At 38.2% G+C, this 19,280-nt stretch overlaps 1 protein-coding gene across 2 annotated transcripts in view; it reads left to right on the top strand.

The window, feature by feature from the left end:
* Positions 1 to 143: 143 nt before the first annotated feature.
* Positions 144 to 19,280, top strand: part of LOC133053858 (metastasis-associated protein MTA3-like) — a 28,231-nt gene continuing 9,094 nt past the window's right edge. Inside the window, exons 1-5 of one of the 2 annotated variants that reach the window (XM_061138283.1) lie at positions 144 to 1,928; positions 3,777 to 3,835; positions 9,247 to 9,371; positions 12,067 to 12,218; positions 13,257 to 13,479. In XM_061138283.1, the coding sequence (XP_060994266.1) occupies positions 1,896 to 1,928; positions 3,777 to 3,835; positions 9,247 to 9,371; positions 12,067 to 12,218; positions 13,257 to 13,479 (592 nt within the window). In that variant the 5' untranslated portion in view covers positions 144 to 1,895. The remainder of the gene's footprint in view (positions 1,929 to 3,776; positions 3,836 to 9,246; positions 9,372 to 12,066; positions 12,219 to 13,256; positions 13,480 to 19,280) is intronic. The other variant, XM_061138284.1, reaches the window with a different exon arrangement.

Consider the following 19,280-nt stretch of genomic DNA (forward strand, 5'->3'; position numbering starts at 1 on the left):
TGTGTCCTTTGAGCAGGCATTGGGGGGCTAGGGAAAGAGGCCGGCTGGCGGCCACAGAGGGGATCATCTTGGCCAGCAGATGAATGAGAAACCGCCTGTGCAGAGGACCTTTGTGAGCACAGGGGCTCAAATATCCTCACAGCCAGACCCCCTCCAGGTGTCTGTCCCACAGATCTCTCTTCTAAGCTTTATCGCAGCCAGTCCTCTAAGCTGTTCCTTTCAGGTCCCTGATCATTGTGTCAAAGAAATGACCATTGTCCACAGGTGAGTGTAGATTAGTACCTCTGGCCATCTCTCTTGCAATTCAAAGTACAACATCAGATGTCCACTCTAATGGTCTGCCCTCCACAAGGGTCTCCCCTCTTCACTGTGCTTCAGTCACTCCTGCTTGGGGCTGAAATGCTACAGAGTCTAATTCCAGTTGGTACCAGCATCATGCAGAACCATCTGTTGCATTTGGATTTTTTCCTCTTCAGTTGGCATATCGTAGGGAACTCCCATGAAACCAGAGTGAGGGTTGAGGGAGAGATGATACTTCATCAGGAGTAGACACAGACGTGACCTACACTTGTTGATGAGAGTGTGGTGGTGCTGAGCACAGCTGACTAGGACTTTATGACTTAGATAAAATCTGGCTCATGAGGAAGCTTGGGTTACATGGTCACTTGGTTTTCTTTTTTCAGACTACCAGGTAAACTGCATGCCAGGGGCTGTTTCCCGAAAGAATAATTAGGAGATAAGAAGTCTTGCTTTTCTTAAAATCCTGTGCCTAGGATTTTGCTGTAGTCAGCTCCTTAACACTGCCCCTCAGACCCTTTCAGCTCCATTACACTGCTTTATGTTAAATTGGAGAAAATTATATTTGCTTTGACTGCAGTTGAAATGCCAGCCGTGCTGATCTGCCCCTGTAAGGAGGCCACATTTCTTGAAGGTGCCACCCAACTAAACGTAAAGATAATTTCGCTTTTCTAAACTCCATTTATTTTTCTCTTCAGGCCAAACAGGTGAGTTAAATATGGAGGTGATAGGAATGTCATGAGTGAATGTAGGTCACAAACAGACCCGTAGCTGCACTGGGGTCTGGGAAGAACTAGTTAAAGCCAGTGGTACATTAGGGCAAGCTCAATGAGGGTCAGAGGGTGCTGACTCACCCATCAGTAAATCTGCCTCAACAGCTAACAATTGAATGTTATCATTCTGTTTGAAGTGCCCTGTTGGCTTCTTGAATGAATAGCAGATCTCCCTTTACTGAGGGACATACTAAATATTTTCTTCCATCTTGGGTCTCATAAGTAGACACTCAGTGGGCCATTTTTGAATAATTATGGAAAATAGCAGACAAGTTTCCTACTTTGCTGATCTGTACCACACTTGGCTGTGCTTTTTCGGAGACTTAGGTTTTCATTTTATTTACAACAAAATAGATTAAAGTAGAGCAGTTTTTGAAAAGATGAGAAGTACTACAGAAGCTACAGACCAATGACCCCTAGCTGTGGATGTCATCTTTGGAAGTTAAAGAACTCAGGCCAGACTCCAAAATATTATTTCTAAAAATTATACTTCAACTCCACCATAGCCCGAGAAGAACTGATTAAGTCATGAAATGCTATCAGTCATAAGGTTTATAATTTTAAACAAAATGAGGGCTGAGAAATGTGTTGTATCATCATCTTTAGCTGAATAGAACTTGTTTGGGGACCCTTTGCTCAGAATTAATTTCAGTTTTCTTCAACATTTCTACTAGAATGCGTCTCCCATGTAGGTTATTGCCTCATTATTTTTAAGAAGTGATTTTAAAGGAAAATAGTTCCTACAGTAGCTTGTTTTCATTATCATGTTACATATTTTTTCAGCTCCCTTGGAAATCATTGACTAGCATCATTGAATATTATTACATGTGGAAAACTACTGACAGATATGTGCAGCAGGTAATTTTTTCATGTTGCTACCAATATAGTTGCATTAAAATGAGCTATTTACACATTAATATTTCTTAGCAGTATACTTAGTTTTAAATTTTAGTTTTAAAACAAGTTTGCTTTATCTTTTCTAGACCACTATAAACTATGTAATTTCATATCTTTAGCATATCATTTTAAGATTTTAGTCTCAATATTTTCTTTACTTCAGATTCCATTATGATAAATATTTTGAAAAGATAGCAGGAAAGATCCACCAGAGAGGTATTATTTTCCTTGCATGTTCCTGGTGCTTCATCTCTTTGTTGGTATAGTTGACAGAAATGACTTCAGATGTGTAAAGTTCTGAAACCTCCTGGACATTTGTGTGATTATACCCCCCGGTGACCTTAAGTGTAGTAGTTAGTCTTTACTAGTTTAATGTCTTTACTATTTAAAGTTTACTGTACATAAATACAGAGCTTTTCCCCAAAAATTATCTCTAAAAGCAGAGATTAACTTATTTTTTAAATCTTCCCCAAGGGGTAATTCTCTCAATTACTTTTGGAGGGAAGGTGTATTTTCCTCAGGTGACCTAGTATATTATATTCTTCTAGATATGTGTCAGAACTGGTAGAGACAAAGGGGCAAATAGATTTAACAGGCATTTTTTCCCCCTAAGTATATGCTCACCCAATGGCAAGTGTTAGATGCTGTAAAAATACAATTTAAAGGATCACTAAAAAAATTACCCTAGTGAGTTGTTGAGATTGTGAATAGTGAATAGATACCCATGGCTTGTTGAAAAATGTCCAGTGTCATTATCATATATAATTCAGAAAGTGCTTCTTTCAAACTAGCATCCAAACCTAAGCAAGATGGTTCTTTAGCACATTTGTCTGCCATCTTCTCATCTGTTCTTGACTTTACAAATAAAGTTTGCTTGCATGCCCCCCACCCCCACCCCACCCCCAGGATCTACTTAGGTAGATGGGAAGACCATGTGCTCTGGAAATCTTTGTTATTCAAAGTGAAAAGAGTTTCTAGAGATGGTGGCAATGATGGCATCGAGGATGGTTGAAACGTGTTTGAATTAAATTTTTTCCAAAAATTTCAACTCCTTATTTAAAAGTTTTAAGTTGTCTCCTTAAATTTTTTCATTTCCTTCTCATTGAGAAAATGAAGGCTTCCCTTGTATTCTGATTTGTCGTAATTTTGAATATCCACCATACATTATTTTCTTTCTCTATTTGCATTTACTGTTGTGTTGATCAGTCTCTGGCTTTGATTATATAATATTTTCACCATGCCTTTCCCTGTATTTGGCTCCTAATTGGTTCCTAAAAATCTGACATGAGTTCAATCAAGCTTTAAAGTTGACTGTGTATCTCCCAAGATTTGAGGGTAATGCTTATTTAATTGGGCTTAATTACTGTCTCTTTCTTCTGCATAGACTTTGGAAACTAATCATCTCTGAGTAATTTTCTAAAAGCAAAGATCATTGTTTATTTTTTATCCCTCCCAGAAAGGCAAAAAAGAAATAAAATAGAAACTAAATGTGAAAAGTATAAATGATTACTTATAAGTTTGATTTATCTGCTCCTGGAGGGATGGGAAATGGAGTTGCTCATTGCTTTATTTTTAAAATTTGTGTCTAAAATGTTTTTAATACTTGTTCTGTACCTCAGAATCTAGTGATTTTTCTTACAAGTTTCTGCAGTTTGAGAACATGTGCATGAAAAAAAACCTCATCTTAAAAAGGCAGTTTTTGAATTATGTTTTAATGTTTTATTTTCTTGTGAATTTTTTAAGACAGATGAAGTGGTAATAATTGTTTTGACATTGTGTGTAAAATCTTTCATCTATCTTTTCAACTAGAAACGTCTAAAGGCAGCAGAAGCAGAGAGTAAACTGAAACAAGTGTATATCCCAACTTAGTAAGTAACGGGAATCTCATAAAATATTTGCCGTGGAATTAATTCGTCCAAAGCAAAGTATTTACATTTTTGTCATTTTCAGCCAGATGTGAATTTCTCTGTGTATCTTATTTTCTTCCACTACAAAGCACAATTTGCTTTCCATTATAATGCCACTGCAGTGATTTTATTTTGGAAAGAAAAACGGCTAGTGGGGGAAACCCCAGGTTGACTAACAAAAGGACCAGAGCAAAAATGCCATCAAAGCTTCAGAGAAAGTATTAGAAAACTAACCTATGAAAATATTATTTGAAGCAAATGTGTTTCAGAAAGCTAGCAACTTTTGAGACTTCTGTATTGTATAATGTATTTTATTTGGGTAATGTGCATTTCCCTTTTGAGGTATGTTTTTATTTTATGGAGGATTTTACTTTGTTTGGGGAAAGTGTTAGGGAACATAATTAGAACCAAACTTTGTAAATATTGGGTAAATAATGAATAGGTCTTGATTGTTTCAGATGCCTAGCATTCTGTCATTATCCTCTGGGTTCAGGAATTGTTGCATATTAAAGTGAATGGCAGTTTTCATTTGCTACATTTTAAATGAATTATCTGTTTTTTTGAGCTCATAAGTTGGACAGTTTATTTGTTCAAGCAGATTTAGTTTATTGAGCACCATGTATATACCGCTATCCTAGGTTCTTTGGGGATTAAAATGAAACTCACTACCAAATTCTATGTACTGATTCAAACTTTTTCAGTATAGTTATCGTATACCTAGCCTTTTCTTTACTGAATTTCAATACATTAATACATATTTTAATACATAAGAGGCCTCATAGACGATGAATTGTTATATGTCTTATTAGTCTTTTTTCTCAAGGTAGATAACATGTAATTTATAAGGTCAATAATTTTTATTCAGAGCTATAATGTCCTTTCTAAAATATTAAATGTTTTATTTGACTAATCTATAAAAGAACAACTCCCCAAAGAAAACAGTGTTATGATTCATGTGTCTTAGATTTTCAAAAGCAAGCATACCAGCATTCCTATACTTTGCAGTGCTGTCACATTAAAGGAAAAGTAACTAGTATTTACCAAATATCACAAATAATTGTTTCTATTCAGTTTTGCATTGACTTTGGAGTCTTTTTTTTTTTTTTTTTTTCACTTCCTTCTTTTTAATGGGTGAAAAATATTCCGTTGTATCAAGGTGCCATAATTTATCCAGTCCTCAGCCATCCCTGACGGAGATAACGGAGTTTAGTCTTTTAGATCTTATATCTGATGAATCAAACTGGATATTCATAGGTCCAGGATTTATTTCATGATCTCCCTCAGGGATGAGAAGATGCCTAGAATCACTATCCCTATTTGCCATTTTTCTCAGACTCTAAGCACTAAAGAAGTCAGTCCTGAGCAGGCCAAGCCCAGAAACTCAGAGCGTTTGGCGGGAAGAAGTACACCTCTTCCCCAGTCTTCTCAACTTGTCACAGCCTGGAGTCTTGATCTAAGTCGAAGACTAGTCTGTGGGTCAAATCTCACCTGCCACCAGTTTTTGTAAATAAAGTGTTTACAGAACAGCCATGTTCTATAAATCATATATGTAAATAGAAGTTATGATTCTGTTTTGTTGAGTTGGATAAGAATCTGAGTTCTTTGAACAATTTCCCAGTTAACTCTGAAATATTATTTTAAAACAGATTGTAGATTATGTTGGTTTTTTGACCATGCCACATGGCTTGTCACATGCCAGGGATCGAACCTGAGTCCACACCCACAGTAGTAAAAGCACTGAGTCTTAACCATTTTCCTCTCTTACTTGTTTGAACCTGAGAGTCCTCCTATATGCGAAGCACTCTGTTCGGTACTAGAGGTGGGTCAGTTAAGAACACAGGTGGTCTTCTGGAGCCTGCATTCTAGTGTGGGGGAGACAGAGGCCAAACAGTTAGTCACCCAGTGTGACGAGGACCGTGATGGGGAAGAAGCGCTTGTGTCAGAGTTTATCCTGGGCACCACACTCAGGTGATGCTGTCAGGGAAGATTCCTTGTGGAGGTGAGTTTGAGTGAACTCGAGGCAGGGGATTAACTGGGTGATGGGAGCTTTCCAGGCTGATTGAATCCTGAGATGGGAAGGGGCAGAACATAGTTAAGGAGCAGAGAGAAAGACAGTGTGGCTGATGTGAAGAGAGTGGTGAGCCATGAGAGGCCAGTATGGTGGGCAGGGGCCAGGGGTTAGCCCTCTGATGAACACTGGAATTGGATTTGAAACAAGGAAGTGTCATGATCAGATTTGTATGCACTTTAAGATGACTGGCTGTATTTTGGAAAATGGTTTGAGGAGTCGGGAGTGGCTGTAAGGACACCAATTATGAAGTTCTTGGAGAAGAAAGATGATAACAACTTGACCTAGACCTGTGGCCTGGACAGTGCATGCCACTTGGAGGTGATTGATTTGTATGGAGGGGTAGAGGGGAGATGTTGAGTCCCAGGTTTCTGGCTAGCTTTAATTAGGTGGATTGCTGTGCTGTTCACCATGATGAGAAGCTGCAGTAGAGAACCAGGTTGGGTCATTTTGAGTTTGCTTTCTTCAAAAAGAGGTGTTGAGTATGTTGTCAGATATGTTGTTCTTAAACTCAGAAGAAAGTTCTGGGCTAGAGGTCCAAATTTGAGCTTCACCTGCATATAATATTGTTCTTGAAACTACAGAGTAATAAGAAATCAGAGCCTTGGACCAAACTTGAGGAAATCTAGTATTTCTATATCAGATAGAGTATGATAGCCGAAAAAAAGGATAGCCAAGTGAGTGCATTATCACACAGCCAGCCCGAGAGAGGAGTGTCTTTCAATGAGGGAAAGAGGTTAACAGTGTCAAATGCTAATGAAAAATAGCCAGGGAATATAGCAACATGGAGGTGGTTGGTGACAGTGAAGATTGGCAGCTCTCAAGAAAACTGGCTGAAAAGGCAAATTCCTGGTGTTGAGGGTTGAGTCTGGATAGAGTAATGGAGATTTTTTTTTTTTTTTTTTTAATAGGAGAGATATGTTTCCATGGTAAATTTAGGTCCAGGAAAGAGAATAAAGTGCACAAAGTTCTCAAGAGGGCAGGAGAGCTGGAGTCTGGAGCACAGAGGAGGGGAGGAAGGATTTGGGCATTAGCTAAAGGAAAGGAAGCTTCATATAATGCAGCTTTTAAAACTTAATATTATTAAAATCGTCACATTAGCATCAACCATTTGTCCCCTGAGAATTAATCTATAGGTTCTTGGTTTTGAAAAGCATATGTGTAGTGGTTCACCTGTCTATATTCCACCTTTGCATACTCATTTTCCTTTTGTGATTATTATAATTAAAGTCAGTGGTTTATTCAGCCACATAACATTCTAGATTCATTTGAAAAACTGAAGTTGTGTTTACTCTTTTGCTTTTTTCAGGCTGCTCAACTGAAAATTTGTATTAGCTCTCTTTTAACACATATATATTTGGCCCTGTGTTAAATGTCAGATATTTTCATATTTAGAGAAAATCTTCTGAAATTGACATTACCAGCCATTTGACTTCAAGGGGTATCATTTCTGTCTATGTATAGTAGATTTTTACATACCCTTGGAAATCTCAGTCATTCTGAATCACCACTTTTAATTTTATATGTTTCCAATTGAAATCTATGAGGAGAAATACTTTTTGTCTAGTTTAAAATGTGTTTTTAAAACCAATTTGTCTTTAAAATACATTGCTGGCACAAATAAGAAGTATAAATAATAGCCCCGTTTATAGAATAGGGCTTTCAGTGCACACAGAGGTTAGATGGTTTCTTTAGGGGGGTGGTGATAGGGTGTCACTTAAGAGTTACAGTATGACTGGTAGAAAGAAATCTTAATTTGTCATCAGGTCAAGTTTACATATTAGGCTTTCACTGGTAAATGTAAGTGTGGGAATGAGAAGGAGCAAAAAGGAAACTCATGAGTCTACTCTCTGCTGAAACTTCAAATGTCTTTCTTAATGGTTGTGCACTCTCTTTACTTCACTGGTCATAGGAATAGATATAGTCTGCATGTAGTCATTCAGCATTCATTACTAACAAATAATTTGCTAATTTATTTTGTTTATTTTCTGCCCAGCATGTAGACATGAAAGCTCCTCTAGAATGAAAGTTCTTTGTATCAACACTTTTCTTTTCTTTACTGGACCCTGAATAAATATGTTAGGTGAATTAAGAGTGTACTTGAGGACATACTGTGTACACCTAGGTGTACAGTGTTCTTGGGCGTGACTGACAAGCAGGGCAGTTAGGCTACCCCAGATGGGAAAAAGTGAGCCGTGTTGGCACAGTAAATGCCATGACAGTCCAGGCTATGTTTCTGAGGAATTATGGCCTCTGGGAATCTGATAAATACTACCTTTTTCCTCTTAGAAAGAAATGCCTTGGATACATTTACTGGTTTTTCTAATTTCAAGTGCTCTGTAATCATCTGCATAAAAATTTAAGCATAATAGAAATGATGAGTGGTCACAGTCTCCTGAAATGCTTTTCAGTTCAGTTCAGTCGCTCAGTCGTGTCCGACTCTTTGCGACCCCATGAATCTCAGCACGCCAGGCCTCCCCGTCTGTCCATCACCAACTCCCGGAGTTTACTCAAACTCATGCCCATCGAGTCGGTGATGCCATCCAGCCATCTCATCCTCTGTCGTCCCCTTTTTCTCCTGCCCCCAATCCCTCCCAGCATCAGGGTCTTTTCCAATGAGTCAACTCTTCACATGAGGTGGCCAAAGTATTGGAGTTTCAGCTTCAGCATCAGTCCTTCCAATGAACACCCAGGACTGATCTGCTTTAGGATGGACTGGTTGGATCTCCTTGCAGTCCAAGGGACTCTCAAGAGTCTTCTCCAACACCACAGTTCAAAAGCATCAGTTCTTCAGCGCTCAGCTTTCTTCACCTCTCACAATAGGCCCAGCTGATACCCACAGTGTCACTGTTGACATGCAGCTTCTGTGCAGTTCCCTTGAGAGCCAGGGCGTAGGGTCAGCAGCTTTCACTGCAGCAGCAGGAATGGGCAGTGGTTTTCCCTAAACACAGCACACTGCTTAATCTATTTAATCCAGAAATTATTTTGTCATGATAAATAATAAAATTTAATAACTTGCATCTTCCAAAATTTCAGACAGTATCCTAAGGAAATTGTGTCTGGGTGAGGAAGAGCTATGACTCTACTTGTTTTGTGAGTGTCACGCTTATGAGATTGGTTTTTACGTAGCCTCGGTTTGTAAAGATAAATGGTTTGGGTTTATTTAAACACCTTATTTTTATTTCTTCTTCACCAAACATTCAAATGTTTATGTGTGGTTAAGATAAATCAATAATGAAATGTAGAGCCTTTTGCCTTGTTACACAAGTCATTTTTATCACTTCACTTTATATTTCATTGAAAGCAGCAAACCAAATCCCAACCAAATATCCACCAGCAATGGCAAACCTGGTGCTGTGAATGGAGCCGTGGGAACCACATTCCAGCCGCAAAACCCTCTCCTGGGGCGAGCCTGCGAGAGCTGCTACGGTGAGTTTTCTCCAGCAGGACTTCTTCCCCTCTCCACCCCCTAGCCCCCCAGGGACTGGGCTGGCAGCATCCGGTGGGGGTGTGGGGTCAGCCCTGCGTGGAGAGCAGGACAACAGCCTCAGAGTGAATAGATGCCCATCCTTACCTTCCGCTTGGACTCTCAGTTTAGCTGTTAGGTTCCTTTGATTTGCTTCGGTGGTGTCCTGGGTTTGTTGAGTATTCCACAGCAGTGCGTGCTAAGCTGCATTCAGGGCTCTTTCTAGCTTTGTGTAAACCATGGTCCCACGAAATATACCAATATACCTTTTGGTGTTTCTCACTATATTTTGACAAATTAAAGGCTCCACATAACTTTGTAGGAAGGACTTACTGCTTGAAACTGCTGTTTATGGCCCTCAGACCAGTTCCCTTAGAGCACTGGCTTGGGAGATGCTGTTTTATGATACTCTTTGTCTCAGGGCCCCAGTGTATTTATCAGTATTTTTCCTTGTTTAAAAAACCTACCTGATGCCGGCAGCATTATATTTGCCTTGAATGTTAAATTGAGTTGGTGAGATGAACTGTTAGGTAGTCGAAACTTTTTCTCTCTTTTTTTTGGCTGCACCTCTCTGCATGTGGAATCTTAGTTCCCTGACCAGGGGTTGAAGCCATGTCCTCTGCCGTGGTAATGCTGAGTCCTAACCGCTGGACTGCCATGCAGGTCCCGGATACATTTTTTATATTTCTTTAAAACCTCAAACAACAAAATAGTCTCTTAAACAGGGCTTTGGTGACACAGTCATCCATATGTCCTTCCAGTCACAGCAGCCTGGTGTGGAAGAGGGAAGGACACCAGCGTTGACTAAAGAAATCTCCTTGGTGCCCACTTTTTGTCTCAGCAGCTCCCTGGGAAGGGAGATAGCCCGCTGCCCTGAGGACGCGGGGATGAGGGACGTTTCTGACTCCGCTCCGTGCTCCATACCAGGCGGCAGCATTAGAAAAGGCGTTAAAGCCAAATCACGTAATTAGCTTTCCTACAACCAAGGAAGAAGGTGTGAGCCGGACTGATTGCTGTCTTAATAGAAATAGCACATGCCTAACCATTTTCTGTACCATGAGAGTGCAAGGGGAAACACTTTGTGGAAAATTAGATTCTTTTGCTCAGAATTTTACATGGATTGCACAGCTGTTTTTGCATTAGGGAAAATCTTAGATTTTGAACTTCATTTATATTTAAGTGAAAGTAGAAAGACTCCTAAAGAAATGCTAGTGGCTTAATGTGTCTTATTTTTGCTTTACAAACCCCTTTCATTTTATATGTAGTCTCACATATCCCTTTAAATATTTATTCCACCATTTTTATATGTGCATGACAAAAAAGCAGTTTTAATTTTATAATCTTTTGAGGTCCATGTATTAAATTATCTATTATAAATTATATTTTAATATAATATACATATCAAATTTATCTTTATAGAAAGAATTTGATGTTTTCTATTTGTCAGTCTAATTGAATTTGAGTTAATTGTATAAAGAGAAAGGCATTTGTTGACATATTAAAATGACATATCATGATTAATTTGGATAAAAATACATATTTAAATACAAGTGAAATTTTATATTCAGAATCCAAAATAAGGTCCATGTCTAATATTTAGAATTTTTAAAATTTGTGCTTAAAAAACTCAGCTTGACTTATTTGACTATTTGGTTTGAAATTACAAGAGGGAACATTTTTAGGTTACAGTTTGCCAGGAGTCCCCCCAGAATAATACATGATGGGGTTCATGAGAAGTAGGATGACTGTAGTGATCGCTGTGTCATCCTTTTTTTTTAGTCATCCGTTTCTGACATTGTCTTGTGAAGTATTAGTTGACACCCCGATGTGCTATTTGAACATGTTAACCTGATGAAGGCAGCGTTGCAGGTCAAGGGCAGAATACTCCTAAACAAACTTACAGAATTACAGTAACTTTTGTGTACCTCGTTAACTACACCATCAGTGTTTTCTGTCTTAAACTTCAGATCCATTGTGGGAATACTTAAATTGTTATATGGCAGTTATTTAAACGTCAGAGCAAAATAACATAGGTCTGTAGTGTTCAGCTCAGGAATAAATCAGCTGAGCTCTCAGGTCTTAATCGTGCTGTGATCTCTGCTGCACATGCTCATTTGATAGGGACTTAGAGTCTTGAAACGGATTCTGTTTCTAAAGAGAGAAAAAGTGAAATAATTGTTTTATCTATTGATTAAAATGAATGAAAAACAGATAACCTATTTCTGTCCAACTTCTACCTTTATCTGTGGGAGTCCCTCTAAGCACCTTAAACCCTGAGCTAGTTTCTGAACCATAGATTTGGAAACCAGGATTTAGTTTAATACCTTCCTGATAACTTATCTCCAGAAATGTACACAGTAGAGGATGTTTTTAATGAACCAACAAAAATTCCTTCAGCAGCATAATGTGTAATAGAGGGCACTTAATAAGGGCCACAGGCATTTGACATATAGAGAAATAAATGGCTGAATGAAATCTGACTTGAAAAATACATGCCTGTATCAGACGTTCCTGTTTGCTGGGTAAACTGGAAGAAGAAAGATGAGATTGTAAACTAAAGATGGCTTTGGACTATTTTTGAAATGTCTGTCTGTATATGTATTGCTGTTACGAGTTATATCACATTCTTATTTTACTTATTTTTTCCTCTGTCTTTAGCTACACAGTCTCATCAGTGGTATTCTTGGGGCCCACCTAATATGCAGTGTAGGTTATGTGCAACCTGTTGGCTCTATTGGAAAAAATACGGAGGCCTGAAGATGCCCACCCAGTCGGAAGAGGAGAAGTTACCTCCTAGCCCAGCTACCGAGGTACACAAGCAGTGGTCTTTTTAGTGGTGAGAAATGCCATGTTTTTCAGTGCCTGAATCACTCCTCGCAAACAGAAGTAGAGTATAGGAAAACTTAAAAATAAACCAAGCTATTATAGCTAGCATAGTACTGAAATGTTTAGGGTAGGTGTGGAGAGGGGCAAGGACAAATCCAGCTTTTTCAGGTATTCAAAATATTGGTCTTGAGAGATTACTCAGACAGGAGAAGAACAATGTGTGTGGGAGGTGTTAGCATGACAAGAGAGCCTACAAGTTAAATATTGGTTTTAATGGCTTTTTTGGAAACAGTTTGCAACCTTTAGCATGTTGAAAATATGCTTTATTGCATAAAGTAATAAATACAAATTGAGCATTCTTCCTGTTCCTGAGCTATCATAGGTAAAAGAGGAGAGCATGGACTCAATCTTGGGGTGAACAACAGTTTAAATATGATTTGGTAAAATTCTCATAGATGGCAGATAATAGGTATTTACCTCTTGAGAACTAGCAAGATTTAAGGACCCTCATGTCAATATTTGGGACTTCCCTGATGGTAAAGAATCCACTGTAATGCAGGAGACCTGGGTTCAGTTCCTGGGTCAGGAAGATCCCCTGGGGAAGAGAATGGCTACCCAAGCCAATATTCTTGCCTGGAGCACTGCATGGCCAGAGGAGCCTGGTGGGCTACTCCATGGGGTCACAAGGAGTTGGACACAACTAGCGACTAACACACACTTCAATGTTAAAATAATAATAATGTTACTCCTGGCAATTTTTCACTGTTGTGAATATGATTTGGGATTGCTAAGGTCAGTTTAGGAGGAAAAAGTATAGGATCATAGACACCCCGCTTCCACCCAGCTTCCTTCTCTATTCCCCACCTCCTACTCCAAAGTACACACTTTAAAATTTGCTCACCCTATATTAAGTCATGTATTCTTCAGTGAAAGACGTAAACTCACCCTTTTCTTTGAGCAGAGTGCAGCGGTGTGTATGTGACACGTTCTGGTCTCACATGTTGTCGGTGTCTGGTTTACAGGACCCGCGAGCTAGAAGCCATATGTCTCGCCAGGCCATGCAGGGGATGCCAGTCCGAAACTCTGGGAGCCCGAAGTCTGCAGTGAAGACCCGTCAAGCTTTCTTCCTTCACACTACATATTTCACAAAATTTGCTCGGCAGGTCTGCAAAAATACCCTCCGGCTGCGGCAGGCAGCAAGACGGCCGTTTGTTCCTATTAATTATGCTGCCATTAGGGCAGAATGTAAGATGCTTTTAAATTCTTAACCTTATATGTTGTGCTTCTGACCATCTTCTCTCTTCCCTATCTCTCTCTCTCTGTTTTTATTTTTGTTTGCAATAAACATAAGTTCTTGTGTGCAGCCTTTTATTTGGTTTATTTTTTTTTTTTAACATTGTTTTGTCTGCTGCCATTTGTATCACGCCAACCTGAAAAGGAAACATTGAAACTTCTGCAGTCTTTGTGAGAAAGTAGTGCTCAGCAAAAGATAGGTGGGAGGTGATCTTACCCAGTGGGGTTTTGTGATGGAGTTGCCTAAAAGCCCTTATTGGGGAAGCAGCTTTACCCATAAGGTAGAATAAGAATAAAGCTTGCCAATTTACACTAATGAGAAATTGTTCGTCTTTGTAAACTTCTCAGTTTCCCACAAACCGTTTACAGTTATATAATATTCTGGAAATTCAGTGTTTCATAACAAATTAGAAGATTTAACAAGCTATAAATGAATTTTAAAGTCTTTTGGGTGAATTTTCTGAAAAACACATTTAATTTTTACAAGCTAGTGTCTGAATTTGTGTTTGAGCATTCTATTTGTCCAGTTTGACTTCCATTTCATAATTATATGCCATATATATTAGTATATAACACATCATTTTATTACTCTCATTTTCAACACATTCAGTCTTGCTTATGTTTGTTGTTGTTAGAACAAGTGTCATATGTTCCAATGAATTGCAGGTTGTTCTCATATTACCATGTACCCCTAAACGTGTCTATAATTTGTGTGTGAGCTCTGATTCTAGCCTTGTTACTTTTAGTTACATTCCTGGTTAGCATGTTAGAGCCATGGAAGGTTTTTCCCCTGTGGGATAAGAAAACTTGCTGTCTGGCTTAATAGAAGGGAAATCTTAAAAGAAATTCAGTAGATACTTTATCTGTGAGAAATTTCTTATTATGAGGTATTCCATTTTGATTTAAAGATGGTATCTGTAAAAGGAGTGATGATTGAAAAGTAGTTTTTGTTACTGAAGATAATTTTCAGCAGAACAGTTGAAAGGCTTTAAAACGTACAAGTAAAAGCTTTAAAAGAAGAAGAGTGCCTTGTAAAGGGAGTAGAAATTGGAAGTAATCTCTGCGTCCCATGAGGGCAAACCTAACTGCATGAGACTCATATATTTGGGAACTTAGGCATATATACTGACGTTTCGTGCTATTTTTGTGCTAGTGTTTCTGAGTTCATGGATTTATGTTATCATTTTCTTACCATTTTAAGGAACTAGAAAACATTTATATCTACCTAAACTGCTTAGCTAATTTAAAAGACATATTTTTATAAATAATTTCTTAAATATAAGGAATAAAAAATATTATGAGAAAGAAAATGAATGAAATTCTTCCACTAAAATTAGCCAGGCTCCAGGATCATCTTTGTATCTTTGAATGGAAAAGAAACCATCACCAACTTAATTGACTTCTGAGGAAGCTTTTTCTCATTAAGCTTCTGTTAATTTCTCAGTTAATTTGCAAATTGCCTTTATTTTGATGATTCTTCAGTGAAGTATGTTTTTTTCTGTCACCTCATTTTGATTTGTTGCAGTTGAAAGGCTGTGCCGCTAAAAAGGGTCAGGATTAAATTACCTGTATTATATTTCTACAAACATAGCTATCATAATGATGATGATCATAATAAAAGAACAGAGGCGTTTGTTGTGATGAGATTCAAGGGTCATATTTTATTTTGTAGTTAGCTTCATTGATCAAATTTGTAGAATCAGATTCTCAGAATAATTTTACATTGCAACTTAAAGTGTAAAAGTTTCACCAGCCATGTACTCAGTCCTGGTCCCTGCAACCAGCAAGCAGCTAATGAATTCTTCCTAGCATCTAGGTGCTTCTTGCATAATCTCATATGTGTACCTTGTTACAACCTGTTAAGCAGATTTTTTTGATCTTGGCTTGTTAGTAAGATTAGGTGTTAAATAACCTGATGTCTGTACACAACCATGTTTGTGGTCCAGTGGGAGGGTAAAGCTATATGATTACTATTTTTTTAATATAAGCTTTCCTTGGTTTCTCAAAGGTAGTGGTGACCCTGTCTGTCCCCGTAAAAGTTAAGTCACTATGATGCGGTATGAATGCACTTTCAGATCAGGTGAAAGTTTATAATTCTAAAGGTATTGATGGATCAAGAGCTCCAATTGGTATGTTTAGTATAATTCTTCATAATGTTGGAAAAGGAAAATAGTTTTCCCCGTGAACTTGAGATTCTTCCTCTTGTAAGAACTACAGAAGTTGATGCCTGTGGCTTCTGGCCTTGGCAGCACCACTGCAGCAGTATCATAGCCAGAGTTTACGGGATGACAGATGGTGTGAGAGTGAAGAAGTAGGGAGCGGGATAGATAAATTCTCAGTTACATGAGGGAGAGCACAGTCATACCTTTGAGTTTTCACAGGTTAATCCTTGTTTAGAGGAATTTTTGTTGTTAACAGCAGCATTCTCTGACCTTTATTTTCATTAAGAAACGGGTGTCAGAGAATACAGTAGAGTGAGTAGGCGAATCTTTGTTTGCATGTCCATAAAGTATCTCAAGGAAAATGTATGTAAGAGTAGGGTCCTCCGAAAGGGAAACTTGGGAGGCTGAGGGAAAGGGGTGGGAAGGGAACTTACTACTGCATCTTTCTAAACTTTTTCAGTTTTGAGTCATGGGAATATATTTCCTATTCTTAAAAAATTTTAACCTGAAATAAACATATGGTATAACCAACATGTGTTTTATAGATATAGATATAAAAGTGATTTATAAAACCAAACCCCAAAATACCTATTTATTTTAGTAATATACCTTTATATGTGATTATGTAAGTCCATACTGAAAATTACTAATATAAGTACAGAGCCTGAACCAGTTCTTACATGTAAATAGTGCTTAATACAAGTGGATTGCGGGACCAAAAACCAAAACATTTCATAAGGAGAAGTATGATGTCCTGGACAAGATTCGCAGACCGACTTCATGGTTATTAACACAGCATCAGGTTTCAGACAGCCTGTCTCTTCTCCCTCTTGACACCCCTCCCCTCATTAAAAAAATGCCATGATGTAATGATGATGGTGTTCCTCCTTTGTTACTGTTTTCAGACATCACCACTGAGTTTACTGGATAACTTGTCAAAAATCTGTAAAATCACCCAACACCTGATGAGCACATGGTTTCTGTCTGAGACTTAGGATAGAGACTGGGGTTAAATACGAGCAGTATGTTAACATTCAATAGATGAAGCAAAAGTTCCTAGAGAAGTGGATCCAAACGACTTAGGTGCCACCCTCTGTAGCTTACATGAATAATTAAGTCGTTTTTGAGTTGATAACACACTGGACTTTAATGATAGCACCATTCCCCAGTATGAATGTCTTCAAAGGGGAACCTGGAGCCCCTTTTCTCTGAACATGATAATTCAACTTCAGAAGTATCCCAGGGGCCCACATTTAGAAGAAACTTGTTATATATATTTTGAGTTTTCTAGAGATTTCTCAGCAAAAGTTACTATTAATAATTACATAAAGTTTTTGAAATTTGAAGTTCTAACTTTAGGAGAGAACACTTCTGGCTTATTTATTTTGATAGTCTGTTATTTTAGTAAAAACTTGTCTTTGAATGGATGTTTTTAAAAATTTTTCTAAAGGTATAAAAATGGCTAACAAGTCTGACCAAATCAACCCCATTCCCATTCATACCTCTTTTAGAGCTAACCATTGTCATCCGTGTCTAAAGTATCCAGAGATGGCCATGTGTATCTCTAACAAACTAGGTGTCTTCTTTGTTTTTGTACAAATGTTAATGTCTACTTTGCTCTGTACCTTGCCTTTTTTACTTGATGGATCTTGGAGGCCATTTCATACCAATTCATTGAGAGCTACCTCCTTTTATCAGCTGCATAATAGTCTATATTTTGTACTTGAGCCAGTTCCCCTATTTTAAAACATTTTAGGTTGTTTCCAGTCACTATTATAAGTAATGTTGCAACAAATATTCTTATATAGATACCTTTTAAGACTGGTATATGTACCTTACGGGTGTGTGTATGCAGTGTGTGCTCAGGCGCTCGGTCGTGTCCAGCTCTTTGCGATCTTATATGATCCCTAACAGTAAAACATCTGGGTCAAGCAGCTTTCATTTTGAATTTTGCTAGTCACTGCCCAGTTGTCCTTAGAAAAACTATGATTTACTCTCCCACCACAGTGTCTACAGAGTGCCTGTTTCTCTAGAACCTTGCCAGCAGTGTTATTGATCTCTGAAACCCTTAACTAGTTGGTAAGTGACATGTAAGTTATATCAGCTTGCATTTCTCATTTTGAATAAGGTAAAAAATTTTGCATATGTTTGAAAACAATTTGTATTTCCTTTTTCGTCCACTGTTTTTGCCCTGGCCTGTTTTCTGTTAAAAATCATACCAGCTTGTGGGAACTTTTTTGGATTTTAAGGTAGTTAGCTCTTGATCTGCAATTCAGATATTGGGTTGGTCAAAGACTTTGTTCAGGTTTCCCATAAGCGAGTATGGCAGAACCCAAACAAACTTTTGGGCCAACCCAGTATTTTCCCCTGTTTTGTCTTTGATTTTCTTGATGCTGTGTTGGCCAAGCAGGTTTTATTTTGGTTTTTTTTTTTTTAAGTAGTTGAATCTTTTTTTTTCTTTTTTTAATGGCACATCGGTTTTGTGTCTTGTTTAGAAATGCCTTTATAAAAAAATTTTCTCATAAGAAAATTCTGTGAATGGTTTTACTATGATAGCAATTTTGAAGGCCCATGCGGGAGACCTGGGTTCGATCCCTCGGTTGGGAAGATCCCCTGGAGAAGAGAAAGGCTACCCGCTCCAGTATTCTGGCCTGGAGAATTCCATGTACTGTATAGTCCATGCGGTCGCGAAGAGTCGGACACGACTGAGCGACTTTCATGTGAGATAGTTTTGTGAATTTTAATTCAGTATGTACTTTTTGCAAGCTTTCTATTTTCCCCTCTAATATTTCTACAACATCTTAGAAAGATAGCCTTGCGTTACCCAAAAATGGGTAACTTTTTTCCAAGTTTACCTCAAGGAAGTAGAGCTCAGCCTTCCAGAAGCCACGGAAATACGCCTCATGCTTGGTCAAGTGTTTGGAGTGAGATGAGGATGTTCTCGCTCTGGCTGGATTTTGATTCTTTCTTGTTTCTGGGCATTTCTCAGTTTGCATTCTTTCCCTGTGTGCTTTTAATACATACTAATTAATCCTCTTTAAATAGAGTTAGGTGAATAACTTGAGAACAAGGTTCCACTGGCCTGGTCTTGAGTACAGATCACAATTTTTTTTAACCAGCTCAAGTGTGGCCCTGAGTGTCTACGTTTATGATCACTCCCTCCAGACAGAAGCTTTTTCTCTTTTCTGCTGGTATTCAGTATAATTGCTTAATGGTTGCAGTTTTTATGTTCAATAGTCTTAGCACCCACCTCTCATCTTGATTTATTCGTGGTTGAGACTGATTTTCTTGCCACCAACGATACTTCCTTTATAATGATGATTGATGAAACGTGGATCCTTCTAAAGAGCTTTGATCTCCCACTCAAGTGCTCTGTAAATTGTCACTTAGAACACTGCATAATTAATCCTACTAATTTAGTGAGAAATTAAAAGCATATTAATATAAAGTGAAATGGTCTTTGGGTATTGTGTTGGTGACTCTTGATGGGTTTTTTTGATTATTGTCAAGGTGACAGTCATGTGGGAGTTCATCGCTTGGAGTCGCTTTGGCAGTTTTCCTTTGGGCCTTAGAAACGAGTAAAGAGTGAAG

Source organism: Dama dama, unplaced genomic scaffold (assembly GCF_033118175.1).
Source record: "Dama dama isolate Ldn47 unplaced genomic scaffold, ASM3311817v1 ptg000466l, whole genome shotgun sequence".
NCBI lineage: Eukaryota > Metazoa > Chordata > Mammalia > Artiodactyla > Cervidae > Dama > Dama dama.